Source organism: Schistocerca gregaria, chromosome 1 (genome assembly GCF_023897955.1).
Source record: "Schistocerca gregaria isolate iqSchGreg1 chromosome 1, iqSchGreg1.2, whole genome shotgun sequence".
In the NCBI taxonomy this organism is placed as follows: domain Eukaryota; kingdom Metazoa; phylum Arthropoda; class Insecta; order Orthoptera; family Acrididae; genus Schistocerca; species Schistocerca gregaria.
Window position 1 is genome coordinate 278798265 of NC_064920.1, and position 18636 is coordinate 278816900.

An 18636-nucleotide genomic window follows, 5' to 3' on the forward strand; every position below is an offset into this window, starting at 1 on the left:
GTATGAGACAGGCGAAATACCCTCAGACTTCAAGAAGAATATAATAATTCCAATCCCAAAGAAAGCAGGTGCTGACAGATGTGAAAATTACCGAACTATCAGTTTAATAAGCCACGGCTGCAAAATACTAACGCGAATTCTTTACAGACGAATGGAAAAACTGGTAGATGCAGACCTCGGGGAGGATCAGTTTGGATTCCGTCGAAATGTTGGAACACGTGAGGCAATACTGACCTTACGACTTATCTTAGAAGAAAGATTAAGAAAAGGCAAACCTACGTTTCTAGCATTTGTAGACTTAGAGAAAGCTTTTGACAATGTTGACTGGAATACTCTTTTTCAAATTCTAAAGGTGGCAGGGGTAAAATACAGGGAGCGAAAGGCTATTTATAATTTGTACAGAAACCAGATGGCAGTAATAAGAGTCGAGGGACATGAAAGGGAAGCAGTGGTTGGGAAAGGAGTGAGACAGGGTTGTAGCCTCTCCCCGATGTTATTCAATCTGTATATTGAGCAAGCAGTAAAGGAAACAAAAGAAAAATTTGGAGTAGGTATTAAAATTCATGGAGACGAAGTAAAAACTTTGAGGTTCGCCGATGACATTGTAATTCTGTCAGAGACGGCAAAGGACTTGGAAGAGCACTTGAACGGAATGGACAGTGTCTTGAAAGGAGGATATAAGATGAACATTAACAAAAGCAAAACGAGGATAATGGAATGTAGTCAAATTAAATCGGGTGATGCTGAGGGAATTAGATTAGGAAATGAGACACTTAAAGTAGTAAAGGAGTTTTGCTATTTAGGAAGTAAAATAACTGATGATGGTCGAAGTAGAGAGGATATGAAATGTAGACTGGCAATGGCAAGGAAAGCGTTTCTGAAGAAGAGAAATTTGTTAACATCGAATATAGATTTATGTATCAGGAAGTCGTTTCTGAAAGTATTTGTTTGGAGTGTAGCCATGTATGGAAGTGAAACATGGACGATAACTAGTTTGGACAAGAAGAGAATAGAAGCTTTCGAAATGTGGTGCTACAGAAGAATACTGAAGATAAGGTGGATAGATCACGTAACTAATGAGGAGGTATTGAATAGGATTGGGGAGAAGAGAAGTTTGTGGCACAACTTGACTAGAAGAAGAGATCGGTTGGTAGGACATGTTTTGAGGCATCAAGGGATCACAAATTTAGCATTGGAGGGCAGCGTGGAGGGTAAAAACCGTAGAGGGAGACCGAGAGATGAGTACACTAAGCAGATTCAGAAGGATGTAGGTTGCAGTAGGTACTGGGAGATGAAGCAGCTTGCACAGGATAGAGTAGCATGGAGAGCTGCATCAAACCAGTCTCAGGACTGAAGACAACAACAACAATGTATTTTATAATATAACTTTTTTCCAAATGCAATTTTTAGTACATTTTGTTTGTCATTCTCAGCGTAAGCATGTATAGTATTCCACTACCAGCACTTCACTGTTCAAGCCATCAATGAGCCCAGAATTGTTTTCACAATTTTCTCTGTTTTTCTTAAATGACTGCTAACAGAGTTAATGCATCTATTTTACATGCTTACATTCTTGTAGACAAACTGTGTTATTTGTACCCAGATGCAGCTGACAACTGCTGCTGGGAGTGCTGCAGCCGCAAATCATGATGGGGAGCACACTTCGAGAGATGTAGCATGTCATTTCAGAGCATGCAGCTATCATGATGGATAGAATGTCTGGTGCGTTTTGAGACAACAAACACATCCTGTGTGGGGATGGCTTAACAGAGAGTAGTTAAAAATGAATCTAAACGTAACAGCATTATCGCATTAATTTAAATATTCGAAAAATAGGGAATGTACTGCCAAAAGGAATGACATCAACACCACATATTAACATTTAGCATACTGCTACTGATCCACAGCAGCGGGATGGAGGATTAGTTACCATCAATGAAATTTATTTGCCTTCATTTTTCTGCAACAGTAAATTGTCAAAGATGACTATCTAACATCAAATGAGTAGTTCTACTAGAAATCTTTGAGTGCCTCAGTACACAGAAAGAATGAAAATAGTATACATTTATTTATTCTCTCTCTCTCTCTCTCTCTCTCTCTCTCTCTCTCTCTCTCTCTCTCTCTCTCTCTCTAATAGTTGTTTCCTATAACAACCTGCTGTCTGTAAATTCTCAGCTGGCTAATACAGCAATGTAAAATATCAACATTCAGCTTTGTTGGATGCAAAATGAACGCAATTACCACCAAAAGATAAAATTTGTTTGTTTTAATCTACATTTCTGTCAATATGGGCTGCTCTCTTCCCTTTTATTTCAAATACATTGCTAGGCCACAAAAACTTCTATAGCATAAATGTAAGTGACATGTACTGCGACTCGTTCACTTCATTCTACACAGCATGGATCTAAGTATGCTCGGGTAAAATCTAATTCACTGCTGTGATAATCTTTTCAGAAACACTCTTGTTATATACTACTCAGCACTGCATAAAGATATATCTTGCTTACTGATGCTAAAATTTCTGTAACTGTCAAGAAGAAGAAAATTATTTGTAACTGCTGAAAATCTCTTGGCATTATCTGTACTTTTCCTGTGACGCATGATAATATTATAAAGCTTCAATTCACTACTGAAACTTTTAATTTTAACAATATTAGGGAAAGGATAGATTGCTACTCATTGTAAATATGATCTACTGAGATGCAGACAACTGGCTGCAAAGTTGAGTAGCAATCTGTCCTTTTCCTAATACTGTTGTTATTCCAACCTGGAGTTTCCATTGTTTAAGCTTTTAGTTTTGCTACATCTTGCTCTGTATTATCGGGCAATCAAATTTTTTTTCTACCTGAAATCTAGGTAAGCCAGCATTTCTGCAGTTGGTGCACGATACATTGTAGGCAGCTTCTTCTTTGGCATGTCATCCGTGTCAAGTGTGATAGGCCAAGACTTTATATCCACCACATTACTTGCTTCCTAGAACAAAAGGCATCTTACTCCAAACAATGAACATTGTTGCAATTTAAAATAAACAGAAATAATTACACGTACAAAAAATGGACATAATTAAACACTAGAGAATTACATATACAAAAAGGTTACTACTATTCCAAAATTTATTACTAGTTCTGCCATAATACTATTATATTGGTGTTCAAAGTACAGTAAGTACTCTGAAATAGAAGCTTCCAACACTGAGAAACATTTGAAATATGACAGTCTCTCCTCACATCCTGAACTTTTGGTGTTTCCTTGTTGCTATTCACTTTCCTTTTTTCTTACAACTAACTCTTCTCAATTTTCTGCATCTCAGTCACTGCTTCTGTATAACTGATCATGTCTTCCTCTATGTAGTAGAACATTCTCCGTCCTGTGGAGTAACTGCTTATTCCATGGTGTGATAAACAATCAGCTTTTCCACTCAAGTGAATATTTAGCCTCTTACTCTCACTACATACCAAGACGTGTATAGTACAATTTTTTTTTTTTTAAAAAAAAGAAAAACATAAATCCACATAACACTTACTTTAAGACTGTGACATCAAGTCATTCTGGTATTCATAAAAACAGCAATAGTTGAACATTTACTTTCTCACAAAAATCTTTCTATAATTGAGATGAAATGAAGCCCTTTTCCATATAACAAGCAGAGGGCATGACACTCTTGTCACACAGGTTATACCCCTGGGGGAGACACACTTGCAAGACGTGTCCAATACAACCAACCAATCACATCCTACTCCAGTCCCATCACAGCATTCTATGAGGACATGTCCACTGACCAGGTCTCCACACAAATGAATAGCCCCCACCAAACTGTGGCCAAGACAAAGTTGACCATCTGACGGCAGGACATACAACCGAACACAACATGTGCAATTCCAAATGACTGCTTCAAACCAGTCACATATGAAAAATCCATACAACAGGAAACACCTGATAAAAATAATATCATCTTCCAATTTAAACAATGGTTTTGAGATCAGTGTTCCAAGGAGCTGGCTGGTGCACACAAGTTATTCAATGGAATGGAAAATATTTACTCAAAGGAAGACAGAGTCAGACATATAGAAGAATTACACAGACACTGTGACTTTCTCTGCATTGAAACAGATTATTGAAAGAAAAACTGACAACATAATGTCATTAAGTGATGTCAAGATTTGTCACTTTGTTACAGCATAAACATACTCTTCCTGAATAATAACACAGCTTGTGATTTATGGCAAGCTATATTTAAAGTTAACATTCTGTATACTAACCTTGGATTTTAGAAGCTTTATTACATTCTGATTGGATAAAACAAGGACAGATTTGCTGACATCAACAATCATTCTCACAGTAGGAAGTGTAGTCTGCAAATTTTGAGGATGTGGTGGTCTTATTGTTACTGGCACAGCACCTGCAGTCAGATCAAATATGCTTAACAAACACTAGAAAAACCAATCAATTATAAAACATAAATTGTCACAGGAAATGCTTTAATTTTATTTTCTGTAACTAAATAAATTTTAACTTCAGTTGGGATTTACACTAAAATACGAAATATGGTTGAGATCAAATGATAGAAAGTCCAGGATGGAATATGAAAAGGACAGATTGCTACTTATCCTATAGAGGAGATAGTGCGTCAAAAACACACATGGCAAAAAGACTGCCATACATTTAAGCTTTCGGTCAGAAGGTCTTCTTCTGAATTAGAAGACACACACACACACACACACACACACACACCCACACACACACACAAAAGCCACTGTCTCTGGCAGATGAGGCCAGACTGTGCACTCCAATAGCACCTCATCAGACAAACAATATGGTGTGCGTAGTAGTGGTAATGAGGAGGCTTGAGTGAGGAGGATGAGGAGGGATAGTGAGGTAGGGATGGGGGAAGATGAAATATGAGCATGAGTTACATAATATCAAAACAATAAATTACACTTGTCCAATGGTATACGTACCAACATAAAGGCAACCATAGAATGCACAAATGAGATCAATTCCAGGTGGAAAGATGAGTGCCACATGATCGCCTGTATTGATCTTTCCTTTCTCGAGTAAAAGGTTGCCAACCCTTTCAGCTTTCTTATGTAGTTGTGAGCAGGAAAGTGTGACTGCTACAGTTCCTTTACTATTGAGCAATGTAAATATAACATGGTCAGCTGTGCTCTGTGCCCTCCACTTCAGAATTTCTGATATGAATTGGTACTGTTTTAAGAGAAAAGAGAAATACTGATGAAAACAGCATACACCAGCAATGCAAATATATTTTTTAAATGGAAATTACTTTGATCAACAGCTAAATAAAAGTGCAGCATCTAAAAAGTAAAATTTCTACTGCTGCTTATTAAGGCAGTTGGAGGAGATTTTCTTAAAAGCATCATTAAATTTTGCACAACTGGTCCTGAAGTATCACTTAACATGATGTGACTACTATTTTTTAAAATCAGAAGTTTCTTTTCCCTTGGTCATAAATAACACCAAATACCAAAAGTATTTCATAAGAGTTGTAGTATGTGTCAAAACTCTAAAACCTGCATTCATTAAAATAATGTTAATACGTAACCATGTATAAGTTTTGTGATTCAAGGACTCTTATAAATCAATGAAAATAATCATTTTTATGAGAATATAATGAATTGGATAGATAAAAAATCTACTAAACAAGTGACGGCAGGAGAACACATACTTATATAAAGGTACTTAAACTTGCAAGCTTTGGAGCCAGTGGCTCCTTATTCTGGCAGTACAGTTGAAGGGGAAGGAAGAGGGGTGAAGTAAAAGAACTAGTGTGGTTTAGGAAATGGGGGGAGTTTGGGAAGAAAGTTTCTCAGAGCCCTGGGTTAAAAGAGACTTAATGGACAGCACAAGTGTGTCTTTCCTTATTGTCCCGTCTGGTAAGCCTCCCCTGAACTAGAGTTCTGGGCGACTTTTCTGAACTCTCTCCATTTCCTGATTCATACTTTTTCTTCAATCCTTCTATCAGGAAAAGGAGCCACTTCCTCTGAAATCTTGCAAGTTTAAATGTGTGTGTTCTCCTGCTGCCACTTGGCGAATAGATTACAATTAAATTCTATTTTTTTTAAATCAATTACATTATAAGAGGTCTTATAAGTAAAAATCCACAGACATTTCTGCAGTCAGTTGTCGTCGTGAATGAAGTTGATGTTGCACTATTAGCAAAAAAATTATCAATATTCCCTGTATCCAGTTTTAGCTTAAATACACCCCCCGTCAGTTTTTTTACTCCAAAACTGTTGTGATACTACCAAAAAACTTCTTAATGTTTAGTATAACAGCTTAAAGGTCTCTGCTGTATGAAAATTACAAATTTATCAATAAATTTTTGTGTGATCTTGCCAATCTTTAATTCACATGGTTTTTATTTTTAGGTTGATGTGCTGCATAACAAAAATGTACAATGTGAATTCAGACAATAATCTCACCTTCCTTGCTGAGTCAGATTCCTCATCCACAATTCCCATGTCTCTTCCTTGGGCAGATGCAAGCCGATTGCCTTGCACTATGTTGCCTACCATGACAGAGGCAGGCCCAACGTCTGTAACAAAGTCAGCAGCTAGGAAGCCACATTACAAAAAGAAATTATTGTTACTACTTCAAAAAAAGTTAAAAACACAAAAGAAAACAGCAAAAAAAATTATTTTCTTTTGCACTACCACTACACTACTGAATGAACTCTCAAAATATATGCTTAATCTACGTGTCTGTACAAAACTGTTAGTAGCTATTAAAGAAATACCAAATATACAACATTAAATATATTAAAACCTCAAATACAACAAATGAGTGCTTTTTCATGCAGTTATTAACAGAAAATACTACCTTCACCTCAAGCTACATTATAAGTAAATAATTTTCCACTCTTTATGTTCAGAGTAATATTCACTGTCTCACACAAAATTAATATTCACTGTCTCACACAAAATTCTGTTAATTACTTCGTCAACATTAAACAGAAAAAAGTCAAGAAACCTAACTTTTTCTCTTACTATAACCTCTTTCATCAGTTCCCTTTGTAATCTGTTTGCCTTTTGTGATGTGTTCACCACTTTTAATTGCTTACCTCCCGCAAGCATACTTATTCTCTCTGCCTTAACATCAACTAAGAAATACATTAAAATTCAAAATACAAGAGTTTAAATTGCATATTTGTACTAGGTAGCATGTAAGTGGCTACTTACCAGCTGCTGAAACAGGAGAAGCCAAAGAACAGCTAAGAGACACACAAACAGACAAAACTGAGCTGTCACATCTTTAACGATGTTTTTTTTCTTCAGAATGATAAGGAAAGGCATTATTTTGTCTCTGGTGACTAAAGGAGTCCTACAACTGCACTGAAATACAATTGTATTGGAATACAACAACTATCTGCACATTCTGAAGGGACTTTATTTCACTAAAACATGAATGTTTTGATTATGTCTTGCTCATGAATTCATTGTTTATATTCAATACAGCTGTTCCAAAGTAGATAGTACACACTCAGTACATATTCAATTAACCTACTGAAATGGAAAAACTGAGATAAGATCATGATAAATCCTGGATGGCCCTTACTATCAACAGCAATGGAAGAATGCTCGAAATGATCAGTCACCAAAGTAAGCTTGCAACATTTTTCCAATTTCTATTCACAGTAAGACCATCCCAACATTATCACAATCTTAACTCAGAACTTTTCCTATTAATACAATAACTGAGTATGGATCCAACCCGATGGATTGGATAAGGAGACAACCACAGGAAGAGCCAGATAACTGGATCTGGCCTACAAGCGAACACAGAACAACTATAAGTACAACAAATGGGTGTTATCCTACGAGCCCAAAATCAGACAGTATAACTCGGCAGTACAACCTGGAGAATTGTATGCCTCAGAGTGTCTTATTTTAAAGAGAAAAGAAAAGCTTCAGGAATTCAAAAAGAAAGAAGATTCTGAAGAAAATTCTCAGACCAATGAGGACTACTGATGGGACTTGAAAGAAGACGAAAAACAAAGCACTCTCCAAGCAAACCAAAAAGAGGAATGAGAAATGATGAAGTGGAGGTTGAATTTCTACAGATACTTACTGTGGATGGATGAATGGAAACTGACCAAAAGGAGCTTCAACTACATCGTGGAGTGAAAGGCGACATGGGTAAATGACATGAAAGGGGATGCTGCAGAAGTTGGAATTACACCATGTATAGTCCATAAAAGAGGAGAGTTTAGTAGCAAAGTTAAAAGTATAAAATAACAGTATAAAACCACCAAACAGTTGGCCCAAATGGATCATTTCTGAGGAGGAAAGGGAAAAAAATATGACAGAATGAAGAGGTCCTGGGAGAATAGTAGTTGCAGTCTATAGGCCAAATTCAATTATTTTTATTTTTATTTATTTTTATTTTATTTTTTTAAAATTGAGTATTTAGTTCAATTGAAGTGTGTACCTTTTGCATGAAACATCTGTAGTAAATGAAAATGAAAAAATCTGAAAATGAGCAAAGAATGTTTGACATTGGTCACTGTTTAGTTAAATAATGCTCATTCATCACAAGTGACAGGCAACTGACACTGTTTTACAGTTTAAAAAGATGTAAAAGTGAAAAGGGAAAAAAAGAGCGATCTCAAATGTTTGAATCAAGACAGAGAGAATCTACAGGCAAGCAGCCAGATGCAGCAACAGACTTCAATAACTCAGAAACAACTCAATTTTGTTAGTTTTGACTTTTTACACCACAACTGGGACATTTTTGTTTTCATTAAGCAACATTAATATGAAGATACAAACCACCAAAGAAAATATTAAGAAAGCAAAAGTAACACATAAGTTACCAAACCTTACTGCTGTCCTACAAAATCGCTTCTTAATACTGAGCAGAGCACCTAGCTTCAGTTTATTTTGTCAACATTCCATATATTTGTCCAATTCTGCTGCTGGATGGCACAGCTATAATTTTTACATGGGCATAATCTATACTACATCAAGAAGGAACTGAACTGATTCTCCAGGCCAAGTAACATATATTGCTAAACATTCCCTTGGCCTGTTTTGTTGATAATTACTAATGAAACCTGTTCACCTTCTCTGACAAAAAGTAGTGCCTTGAAGTCCTAGTAAGCCAATAAATGTATTATCAGCAAATCAGCATCCACGAGAAATACACAGCTAACCATTTTCTCTCTTGCTGCCTAACTTCTTGTAAGTGGCTTTGATGCTTCTTTGATGAACCAGAAACATGCATTCACATGCAAAATTTTCATCTGATATTTTTGACACAGTGGAACATGTACAAGAACATACATATTCTCTTTGCTTTCGTGGGTGGTAAATAAGCAATATACCTGAATGTATCTCACGAGGTTTGGGCAGATTTGTGACACAAGTGTGTGGGCAAAGTAGCACATTAGCTGGATGAAGAGTTCCCTCTAAGAACCGACGCTTTGTTTCTGAGAGATGAATTCCACCAAGAGGTGTCTTAGGTAAGTAGTTTGGTGGCACAAGAGCCAGACAATAGATGCCAACTTGATGAATTGAGTCAACTGCCTGGAGAACCCGTGACATCCATTGGAAACTCTGTAAATAGAGAATATACAATTAAAAGAAACATAAAAAACAAAATCAACACAGAAAATAAATTTATTTTCAGCTGTCATGGCAACACTGATGATTAAATAACAAAATACTTCAGGCAACATACTTGAGGATGGAAGGAAACTTGTGGCTTAATGGTGTTACACATTTCATGAAAATGGATGAAGATAAGTAGAATGCAGTTTAAAACAATTTAATTTCTGAAAGGGGACTGAGCTCCAAGTGCAATCCAAGTTTAGTGAAGCACACTGAAGCACTGCATCAGCTCTCATTACCATTTATGACTGGATCAATCAATTAAATGTTCTATGATCAATACAGTTTTGCCATGTTCTAGACAACAGAATAATGTTTCATCTGAAGAAATTGTCAGTAAAATTTACTTTATTGTGATACAATACTACTGAATTAAGATTTGTGAGTACTGATATGACAAGCATTTCATATGAATAGGTACATACATCAGTCACAGCAGGAAGCTGGAAGTACTCTTCTAAGAGCAAAAAACCGTTCTGACAGTGGGAAGGACAAAACAACGTGTCAGTGATAAGGTACCATTAGGGATGGGGTACAAGTTTAAAGTGGATACAGAAAGGGAAGGAAATCGGCCATCCATTTTTCAACAGAATCACCCAGGCATTTACCACAAGCAATTCTGGTAAACCATGTAAAACCTACATCTGTACAGCTGAGAGGGAATATCACCATCCTTCCAAATGTGAACCCAGTATCTTGTCACTGCACCATGTTACTTGATTCCATGAGGAAAGTAAGAGGATTTTATTTTTCTTTGTTTGCAGGGGATCAAAGGATATCAGCTTGGCTGATTATTTTGTCACCTTTGGAAACATTATTGGGATTTACACACGGAGACTCAAACAAGACATGTTAAAGATTAACATGATTTAAGAGAAAAATGGATCTCAGCCACCCTGGGCTTTGAATTAAATTCAAAAACTACAAATGAAAATTTCTTCCTGACTGGGACTTGAACTCTGACCTCTTGCTTTATGCAAGCAGCCACCTTAACCACTTTGGCTATGCATCCCTTCCAACCCAGGTCCTCAACCTATGACACACTGAACACATAGTGCCTTGATGGTAATGATAACTTCAGTGCAGATGCACACTATGTTCGAACCACTGTGTGAATCAGGTACAGCTGCAGGCAGCGAGGATAACGGAAAGTGGATGCCACGCATGTAACGTGCAAAAAGTTGAGAATTTGGGTTGGTAGCTGTAATACGACTAGTCACAGGGTAGTTATGAATGGTTCAATAACAATAAAAGTTTAACAGACTGTATACCACCTGATCCAGATTATGTAACAGACAAGAGATATAAAGTGTTTATCTCAATTTCTATCAGTAAATTAAACTATATGGTTCACTTATATACCAAATCAACACCTTTAACATTACTGTAGATCTTTTAACTATAATCACCAGAAAATTATAACTAGTTAGAAAACCTGATGATGTGAATTAACATAGTCTTAAGTTTCAGGAAAATTTATAATTTCATTCTTGTGGCTGCATTATCAAATTCTCATAGAAATGTTAGGAGAAATATCTATGTTGTAATTAAACTAATGTTCTTTTTGTTGTTGTTGTGCTCTTCAGTCCATGGACTGGTTTGATGCAGCTTTCCATGCTACTCTACCCTGTGCAGGCTGCTTCATCTCTAAGTAACTAGTGCACCCTACATCCTTCCGAATCTGTTTAGTGTATTCATCTCTTGGTCTGCCTGTATGATTTTTACCCACCACGCTGTCCTCCAATACTAAATTGGTGATCCCTTGATGCCTCCGAATGTGTCCTATCAACCGATCCCTTCTGCTAGTCAAGTTGTGCCACAAATTCCTCTTCTCCCCAATTTTATTCAGTCCCTCCTCATTATTTACGTAATCCACCCATCTAATCTTCAGCATTCTTCTGTAGCACCACATTTCGAAAGCTTCTATTCTCTTCTTGTCTAAACTATTTATTGTTCATGTTTCACATCTGTACATGGCTACACTCCATACAAATACTTTCAGAAACGATTTCCTGACACTTAAATCTATACTCGATGTTAACAAATTTCTCTTCTTAAGAAACGCTTTCCTTGCTATTGCCAGTCTACATTCTATATCCTCTCTACTTTGACCATAAACAGTTTTTTTGCTCCTAAATAGCAAAACTCCTTTACTACTTTAAGTCTCTCATTTTCTAATCTGATTCCCTCAGCATCACCTGATTTAATTTGACTACTTTCCATTATTTTCATTTTTCTTTTGTTGATGTTCATCTTATATCCTCCTTTGAAGACTCTGTCCATTCTGTTCAACTGCTCTTCTGGGTTCTTTGCTGTCTCTGGCAGAATTACAATGTCATCGACAAATCTCAACTTTTTTATTTCTTCTCCATGGATTTTAATTCCTAGTCCAAATTTTTCTTTTGTTTCCTTTACTGCTTGCTCAACATATAGATTGAATAACATTGTGTGATAGGCTACAACCCTGTCACACTCCCTTCCCAACCACTGCATCCCTTTCATGCCCATCAACTCGCATAACTGCCATCTGGTTACTGTACAAACTGTAAATAGCTTTAGGTCTTTCAGTGCTCTCACCTATGTCCTCTTCCATTTCCAAAACACTGCCCTCGAGTGCATCGCTCTTGTATAGGCCCTCTATATACTCCTTCCATCTTTCTGCTTTCCCTTCTCTACTCCGGACAGGTTTTCCATCTGAGCTCTTGATATTTATAGAGGTGGTTCTCTTTTCTCCAAGGATCTCTTTAATTTTCCTGTAGGCAGTTTCTATCTTACGCCTAGTGATATATGCCTCTACATCCTTACATTTGTCCTCTAGCCATCCCTGCTTAGCCATTTTGCACTTCCTGTCGATCTCATTTTTTAATCATTTTTAGTTCTGTTTGCCTACTCCATTTATAGCATTTTTATATTTTCTCCTTTCATCATTTACATTCAATATTTATTCTGTTATCCAAGGATTTCTACTAGCTCTCATCTTTTACTTACTTGATCCTCTGTTGCCTTCACCACTTCATCACTCAAAACTATTCATTCTTCTTATATTGTATTTCTTTCCCCCATTTTTGTCGATTGTTCCCTAATGCCCTCTCTGAAACTCCCTATAACCTCTGGTTCTTTCAGTTTATCCAGGTCCCATCCCCTTAAATTCCCACCTGTTTGTTAATCTACAGTCCACGATCAATAGATTCTGGCCAGAGTCAACATCTGCCCCTGGAAATGTCTCATTTTAAAACTTGGTTCCTAAATCTGTGTCTTACCATTATATAATCTATCTGAAACCTTCCAGTGTCTCCAGGCCTCTTCCACGAATACAACCTTGTTTTATGATTCTTAAACAAAGTGTTAGCTATGATTAAGTTATGCTCTGTACAAAATTCAACCAGCTGGCTTCCTCTTTCATTCCTTACATTCATTCCATATTCACCTACTACTTTTCCTTCTCTTCCTTTTTCTACTATCAAATTCCAGTCCCCCATGACAAATTTTCATCTCCCTTTACTATGTGAATAATTTCTTTTATCTAACCATACATTTCCTCAATCTCTTTGTCATCCGCAGAGCTAATAAACTTGCACTACTGTGGTAGGCATGGGTTTCGTGTCTATCTTGGCTACAATAATGCATTCACTATGCTACTCGTAGTAGCTTACTCGCGCTCCTATTTCTTTAATCATTATTAAACCTACTCCTGCATTACTGCTATTTAATTTTGTGTTGATAACCCTATATTCACCTAACCAGAAGTCCTGTTCCTGCTGCCGCCAAATTTCACCAACTCCCACTACATCAAACTTTATCCTACCCATTTCCCTTTTTAATTTGAATTTATTAAAGGATCTGACATTCCATGCTCTGATCCGTAGAACACCAGATTTGTTTCTCCTGATAATGATGTCCTCCTGCATAGTTGCCGCCCGGAGAACTGGAATATTTTACCCAAGAGGATGCCATCATCATTTAATCACACAATAAAGCTGCATGCCCTCGGGAAAAATTACGGCTGTATTTCTACCTTTCTTTCAGCCATTAACAGTACCAGTGCAGCAAGGCTGTTTTCATTAATATTACAAGTCCAGAACAGTCAATCATCCAGACTGTTACCCCTGCAACTGCTGAGAAGCCTGCTGCCCCTCTTCAGGAACCACACGTTTGTCTGGCCTCTCAACAGATACCCCTCCATTGTGGTTGCACCTACTGTACAGCTATTTGTATCACTGAGGCATGTGAGCCTCCCCATCGATGCCATGGTCCATGGTTCATGGGGGTGGAACCAATCATAAATTATCAAAATTCATAAATTTCAACTCGCCTAAAAAACATGGTTCATGGGGAGTGGACCAATAATAAATTATCAACATTCATAAATTTCTACTCACCAAAAAAAGGACTTTTGGAACATTCATCAGTCATCTGATATATTTAACGTGACTTGTTTATTTTAGTCATCATGTCAATAATGAAAAACCAATTAAATCAGTTGTAATTAACTTTTTCATTAATGACTCGTGAATGTTCTGATGTAAACAGTACTGATTTTCAGTAAATTTGAGACTATGAAATTATCATACAAAACATTAACCTGAAATTCTGTTTTTGCACTTTGTACTGTACCCCAGTTAATGTCAGGATTAAAATATAATGTGAAATCAAGATGTAATTAATGATTTTACGATAGGTATTGTTACTGTAACTTCATAAGCAAATTTCCCCACAAGAGTCAAAAAGGACAATATTTAGAATATGTATTCAGAATGAATCATCATTTATTGTCTTTAAAACTGGACTAATAATTTGTTGTAAATCATTAGTTTTTCAATATAAATCAGTAAATGTAACTGTTTTCGACAATAAACCAAAGAACATATACAGTTAAGATGGAGTATATATTGTTCAGAGCAAAGCACTTATCAGTCGCATTTTCGCCAATGTAATGTTGCAAAGCCTGTAACAGTTGCTATACGAACATCTTCATACGTATATGCTTGTAGAAAATGTATCTGCTGTTAAAAGGATTCATCAGTTTGTTGGAAAATATTATTTTAACACCCAAATTTTCATCACGTTCGAAATCCAGACAAATCTGCACATTATATCCTCTAATGGACTTCATTGGTGGAGGAGATTTGACAATTCAAAGCTAACTATTCCACTGCAAAAATTACACCACTCTCGTGCTCATTCTCGCAATGAGAAGTATTTTAGCCTGAACTGCAGTTGGAGTAACTTTAGAAAGCAAATGTTTCCTGCACAGCCCAAGCAGTTATGGCGACTGCTCAAGTCTCGGTCCAGCACACACTTTTCCTTGTCATTGAATTTAATTCTGTACCCAATTGCAAGTGATATCTATATTTCTCTTAAATCACGTACACACACATGGCTATTGCACCAACAACGGTGTGTGTTCTGTTGAACTTATCCACCAAAACGTCATACGGTATTGAAAGATTGGCATGTATTAAAGTACTCTTGTGCCAAAACAAGGTCCTTGTCACTGTGATGGCAGAAGTGGACAAGTCTCGCCCTGCAAGTAGTTCCCACGTCATACAATTCCATTCATTGAGAGAGAGGGAGAGTTTATTTCTGTCTTATTACTGAAGAAATTGAGGTTTGGTATCTTGCTTGACCAAATGTTATCCTTTATACTTCTGCCAAACATATCGAGCAATCTTTATACAGGAACTACAGCCAAACCAAAGGAAAGTTATGTACTGAGTGATAAGATTCTTGGAGAATGAGTGGAAAAAGTAACACATTAATTAATATTTGAGAGCAGTAAGATAAAAGTTTACCAGTACATTTATTAAAGGTGGTAAATGTGTGTATTTAAGGGAATTGTTCCCATACACATACTTAGACACTACTTTCCACTGTAGTAATGCAGATACTTTGTACAATTTGGTACATGAAAGTGCTCATATATGTGTAAAATTATATCAAGAACTAGTGTTTTAGGAGCAAAATTAAAGGGAACATTCTAAACATGAAGCTGAATGTTGATTATAAACACTAGTAGAGTCGAGGCAAAATTGATTACCAATTACTGTAACAAGCACAAATGAAAAAGGTGACAGACAAATCAACAATGCTTAAAATGTTCAGATGGCTCCTTTTAAAAGGAAAATTATCCCACTACTCAATATCAAACAGAATTACTGTAAATGCTGTCAGTGGTATGTAAAGAAATTCTGAAACAATTTCATTCTTTTTGAAACAGTTAATGAATGCCTGCACAAAACATTTCGATTATGGTTTAGTTTAGCAGTTGTGATCCTCACAGTGCAGTCACTGATGGATAAATGAGTACTTTGGAAATATTGCTTTGGCCTTCAGTAATGTCATCTTTTAATATACCATACACAGAATTGTAAGGACATCTTACTATCAAACAGGGAGAACATTTATCAATGTCTAATATCATGCGCATTTGGTGTAAGCAAGAAAAGATAACGGGAAACAATACTTATTTTGTTTTACTGTTCTCAGACTGAAAAGATGCCTAAGTAAATCCAGAGCCCAAGTAAGCAATAATCTTATTCTTTTCTACTCACATCTAACAACTTAGCCCATTAACTAGTGGATTGTTTCCTTACTTCTGTAATTAATTTTCTTTTATACAAACAAGATTCAATAACCACTCACAGCTTCCCACATTGGTCAGTTAGCCTGTTCAATAGGTCAATCTACAGTTCATGTTTCTGAACTGGGGGACAGACACTGTCTTTCATTGACCTCTCTGTTGTCCACCTCTGCAGCTGTGTGGATTGTTGAGCAAAGGGGCCTGGGTTTGATTCCCGGCTGAGATTTTCTCCACTCTGGTTGGTTGGTTGGTTGTTTTGGGGCAGGAGACCAGACAGCGAGGTCATCGGTCTCATCGGATTAGAGAAGGACGGGGAAGGAGGTCGGCCGTGCCCTTTGAAAGGAACCATCCCGGCATTTGCCTGGAACGATTTAGGGAAATCACGGAAAACCTAAATCAGGATGGCCGGACGCGGGATTGAACCGTCGTCCTCCCGAATGCAAGTCCAGTGTCTAACCACTGCGCCACCTCGCTCGGTTCCACTCTGGGACTGGGTGTTGTGTTGTCCTGAGCGTTTGTGCTATCAGAAATGACTCTGAACTGCTGAGATGGCAAAAAAAGTGTCTGTTGAATTTAATACTTAAACAACAATGTTGATAATTACCTCATCAATTGTAGTATCACCTGTTCCATAGTGTACCTATCCATTTCTTCTCTTTACAGTCTAAACACTTTCAAAACCATGACATCCTATGCTAACTCTCACGTGCTTCTTATTAATTATAGTTACTGACTACATTTTAATATATCACCTTTCAGTTCTGATCTTTTATTTTGCTGCTTCCTTTTTTTTTTTTCTACGGTTCATGAAGAAAATAAAATGTAAGTGGGAAAGAATTATTCAGTTTGTCTCGTGATATATGAGATTTCATCATGGAAGGTTTAATGCAAATAATGTAAAACCTGGCAACCAACATTAACAGAATCATCATGGAAAATATTAATCATAACCAATATTTTAGCACAAAAATGTTTGGTGTATTTGTTGAACAAGATTTCTGCTGTTGAGTGTGTAGGGTCACTGTTTAATATCTACAACCATTTAACTCCAAAAGAATTATTTTTTTCAAAACTAACCTCTTCTTCACTGCAGTCAGGTCGTTGTTCTGCTATCACACATATCCGTTCATCACGTAACACTCTGATACTGAAGACAGCGATACGACCACGGTAAATAAATTTCATTGGTTCAACAGCCAGCACTGTTGCAATAATATCATCTGCATTATGTTTTCTTCCTGTCACTGTCATCAAGCCATCTCGAGAGCCACAGACAAACACAAGACCACCCTTGGAAACAGAAAGGGAACATTCATTAAATCATATTAGGCATGAAAAATCCAAAAATACTGTAAGGTAAACTTATCCTCAAAAATATAGCTCCACAACTTACACTTATTAGAAGTATAATGACAATTAAAACTTATACATTTGATGGAAACTCATTTACTAGAAATACAAGACTTACAAAGTTAATGGAAACTAAGGGTTTTCATCATCTTTTGCCGCATTTTTAAGGAAGTATACAAAAAATATTAAATCTCTTCTGCCTGAATATGGCATATTTACCAGTTTTTGCCTGTGAAGACTGCTTTGTGTGTATAGTGTTTTAGTTAGTTACATTACAAAGCAGTGTAGAAGATGTTTCACACTATAACACTGAATGTAAGTATAATGAATACAAATATGGAAGATAATGCACTTCACTGCATCAGGTTCTTTTCACCTGAGATTCATTACATTACAGAACAAAGATTTACAGGCACAGATAATGAATGCAAGTGAACACTGTAAGCTGCAGGTATGTTCACATATCAAAAAATGTATGTAATATGGACCAAAACATCACACAGAAGACAATCAAATAGAATTAAACATTCACTACATAATTCAAAAGTGAATGAACTGCAAATGTGTACAACAGAGGTGTTATTCATTTGGCAATGGCAATGTAAAATAATAAAGGGCAACAGTGTAACATAGTAGTTACATGAATAAGAGAATAATAATTTATGTACAATGATGAACGTATCTTATTATTGCCGTTTATGAAGGTGTTTTGGGGCCAATACGTCTTCAAAATTCTAGAAGAAACAGTTCTGTATTCAGTTTATTCGTATGGGATTTTTTCAAGTTATTTTAGATCGTGAATGTATATCTCAAATTGTTTGAAGAGATCCAGCTGTAATTCTTTGTCAGAAATATATGACACAGAAAAGTTGTCATTGATATTACCAACAGAGTGTTCACAATGATATAAAGCTGGACTTGAGTTTTTGAGTCAGAAGGCATTTGTATGTGCCTTGTAGCAGATTTAAAAGTTTCTCACTGTTTGTCCTGCACAGAACCAAGAACAGCAGCATAAGAATTTATACATGTCATATTTTAGATACCACTGTCCAGTGGACTTATAACTGTGAAAAATTT

General features: G+C 36.5%; 1 protein-coding gene across 17 annotated transcripts in view; it reads right to left on the reverse strand.

Annotated features, from left to right (window-relative positions):
- The window catches only part of LOC126340904 (disco-interacting protein 2), a 1418593-nt gene that overhangs the window by 54115 nt on the left and 1345842 nt on the right, over positions 1 to 18636 (reverse strand). For 11 of the 17 annotated variants that reach the window (XM_050001738.1, XM_050001732.1, XM_050001735.1 and 8 more), the window contains 6 exons: positions 17287 to 17499; positions 9344 to 9575; positions 6444 to 6574; positions 4959 to 5205; positions 4260 to 4399; positions 2846 to 2973 (listed from right to left, as the gene is read on the reverse strand). In XM_050001738.1, the coding sequence (XP_049857695.1) occupies positions 2846 to 2973; positions 4260 to 4399; positions 4959 to 5205; positions 6444 to 6574; positions 9344 to 9575; positions 17287 to 17499 (1091 nt within the window). The remainder of the gene's footprint in view (positions 1 to 2845; positions 2974 to 4259; positions 4400 to 4958; positions 5206 to 6443; positions 6575 to 9343; positions 9576 to 17286; positions 17500 to 18636) is intronic. The other 6 variants (XM_050001746.1, XM_050001743.1, XM_050001741.1 and 3 more) reach the window with 1 other exon arrangement.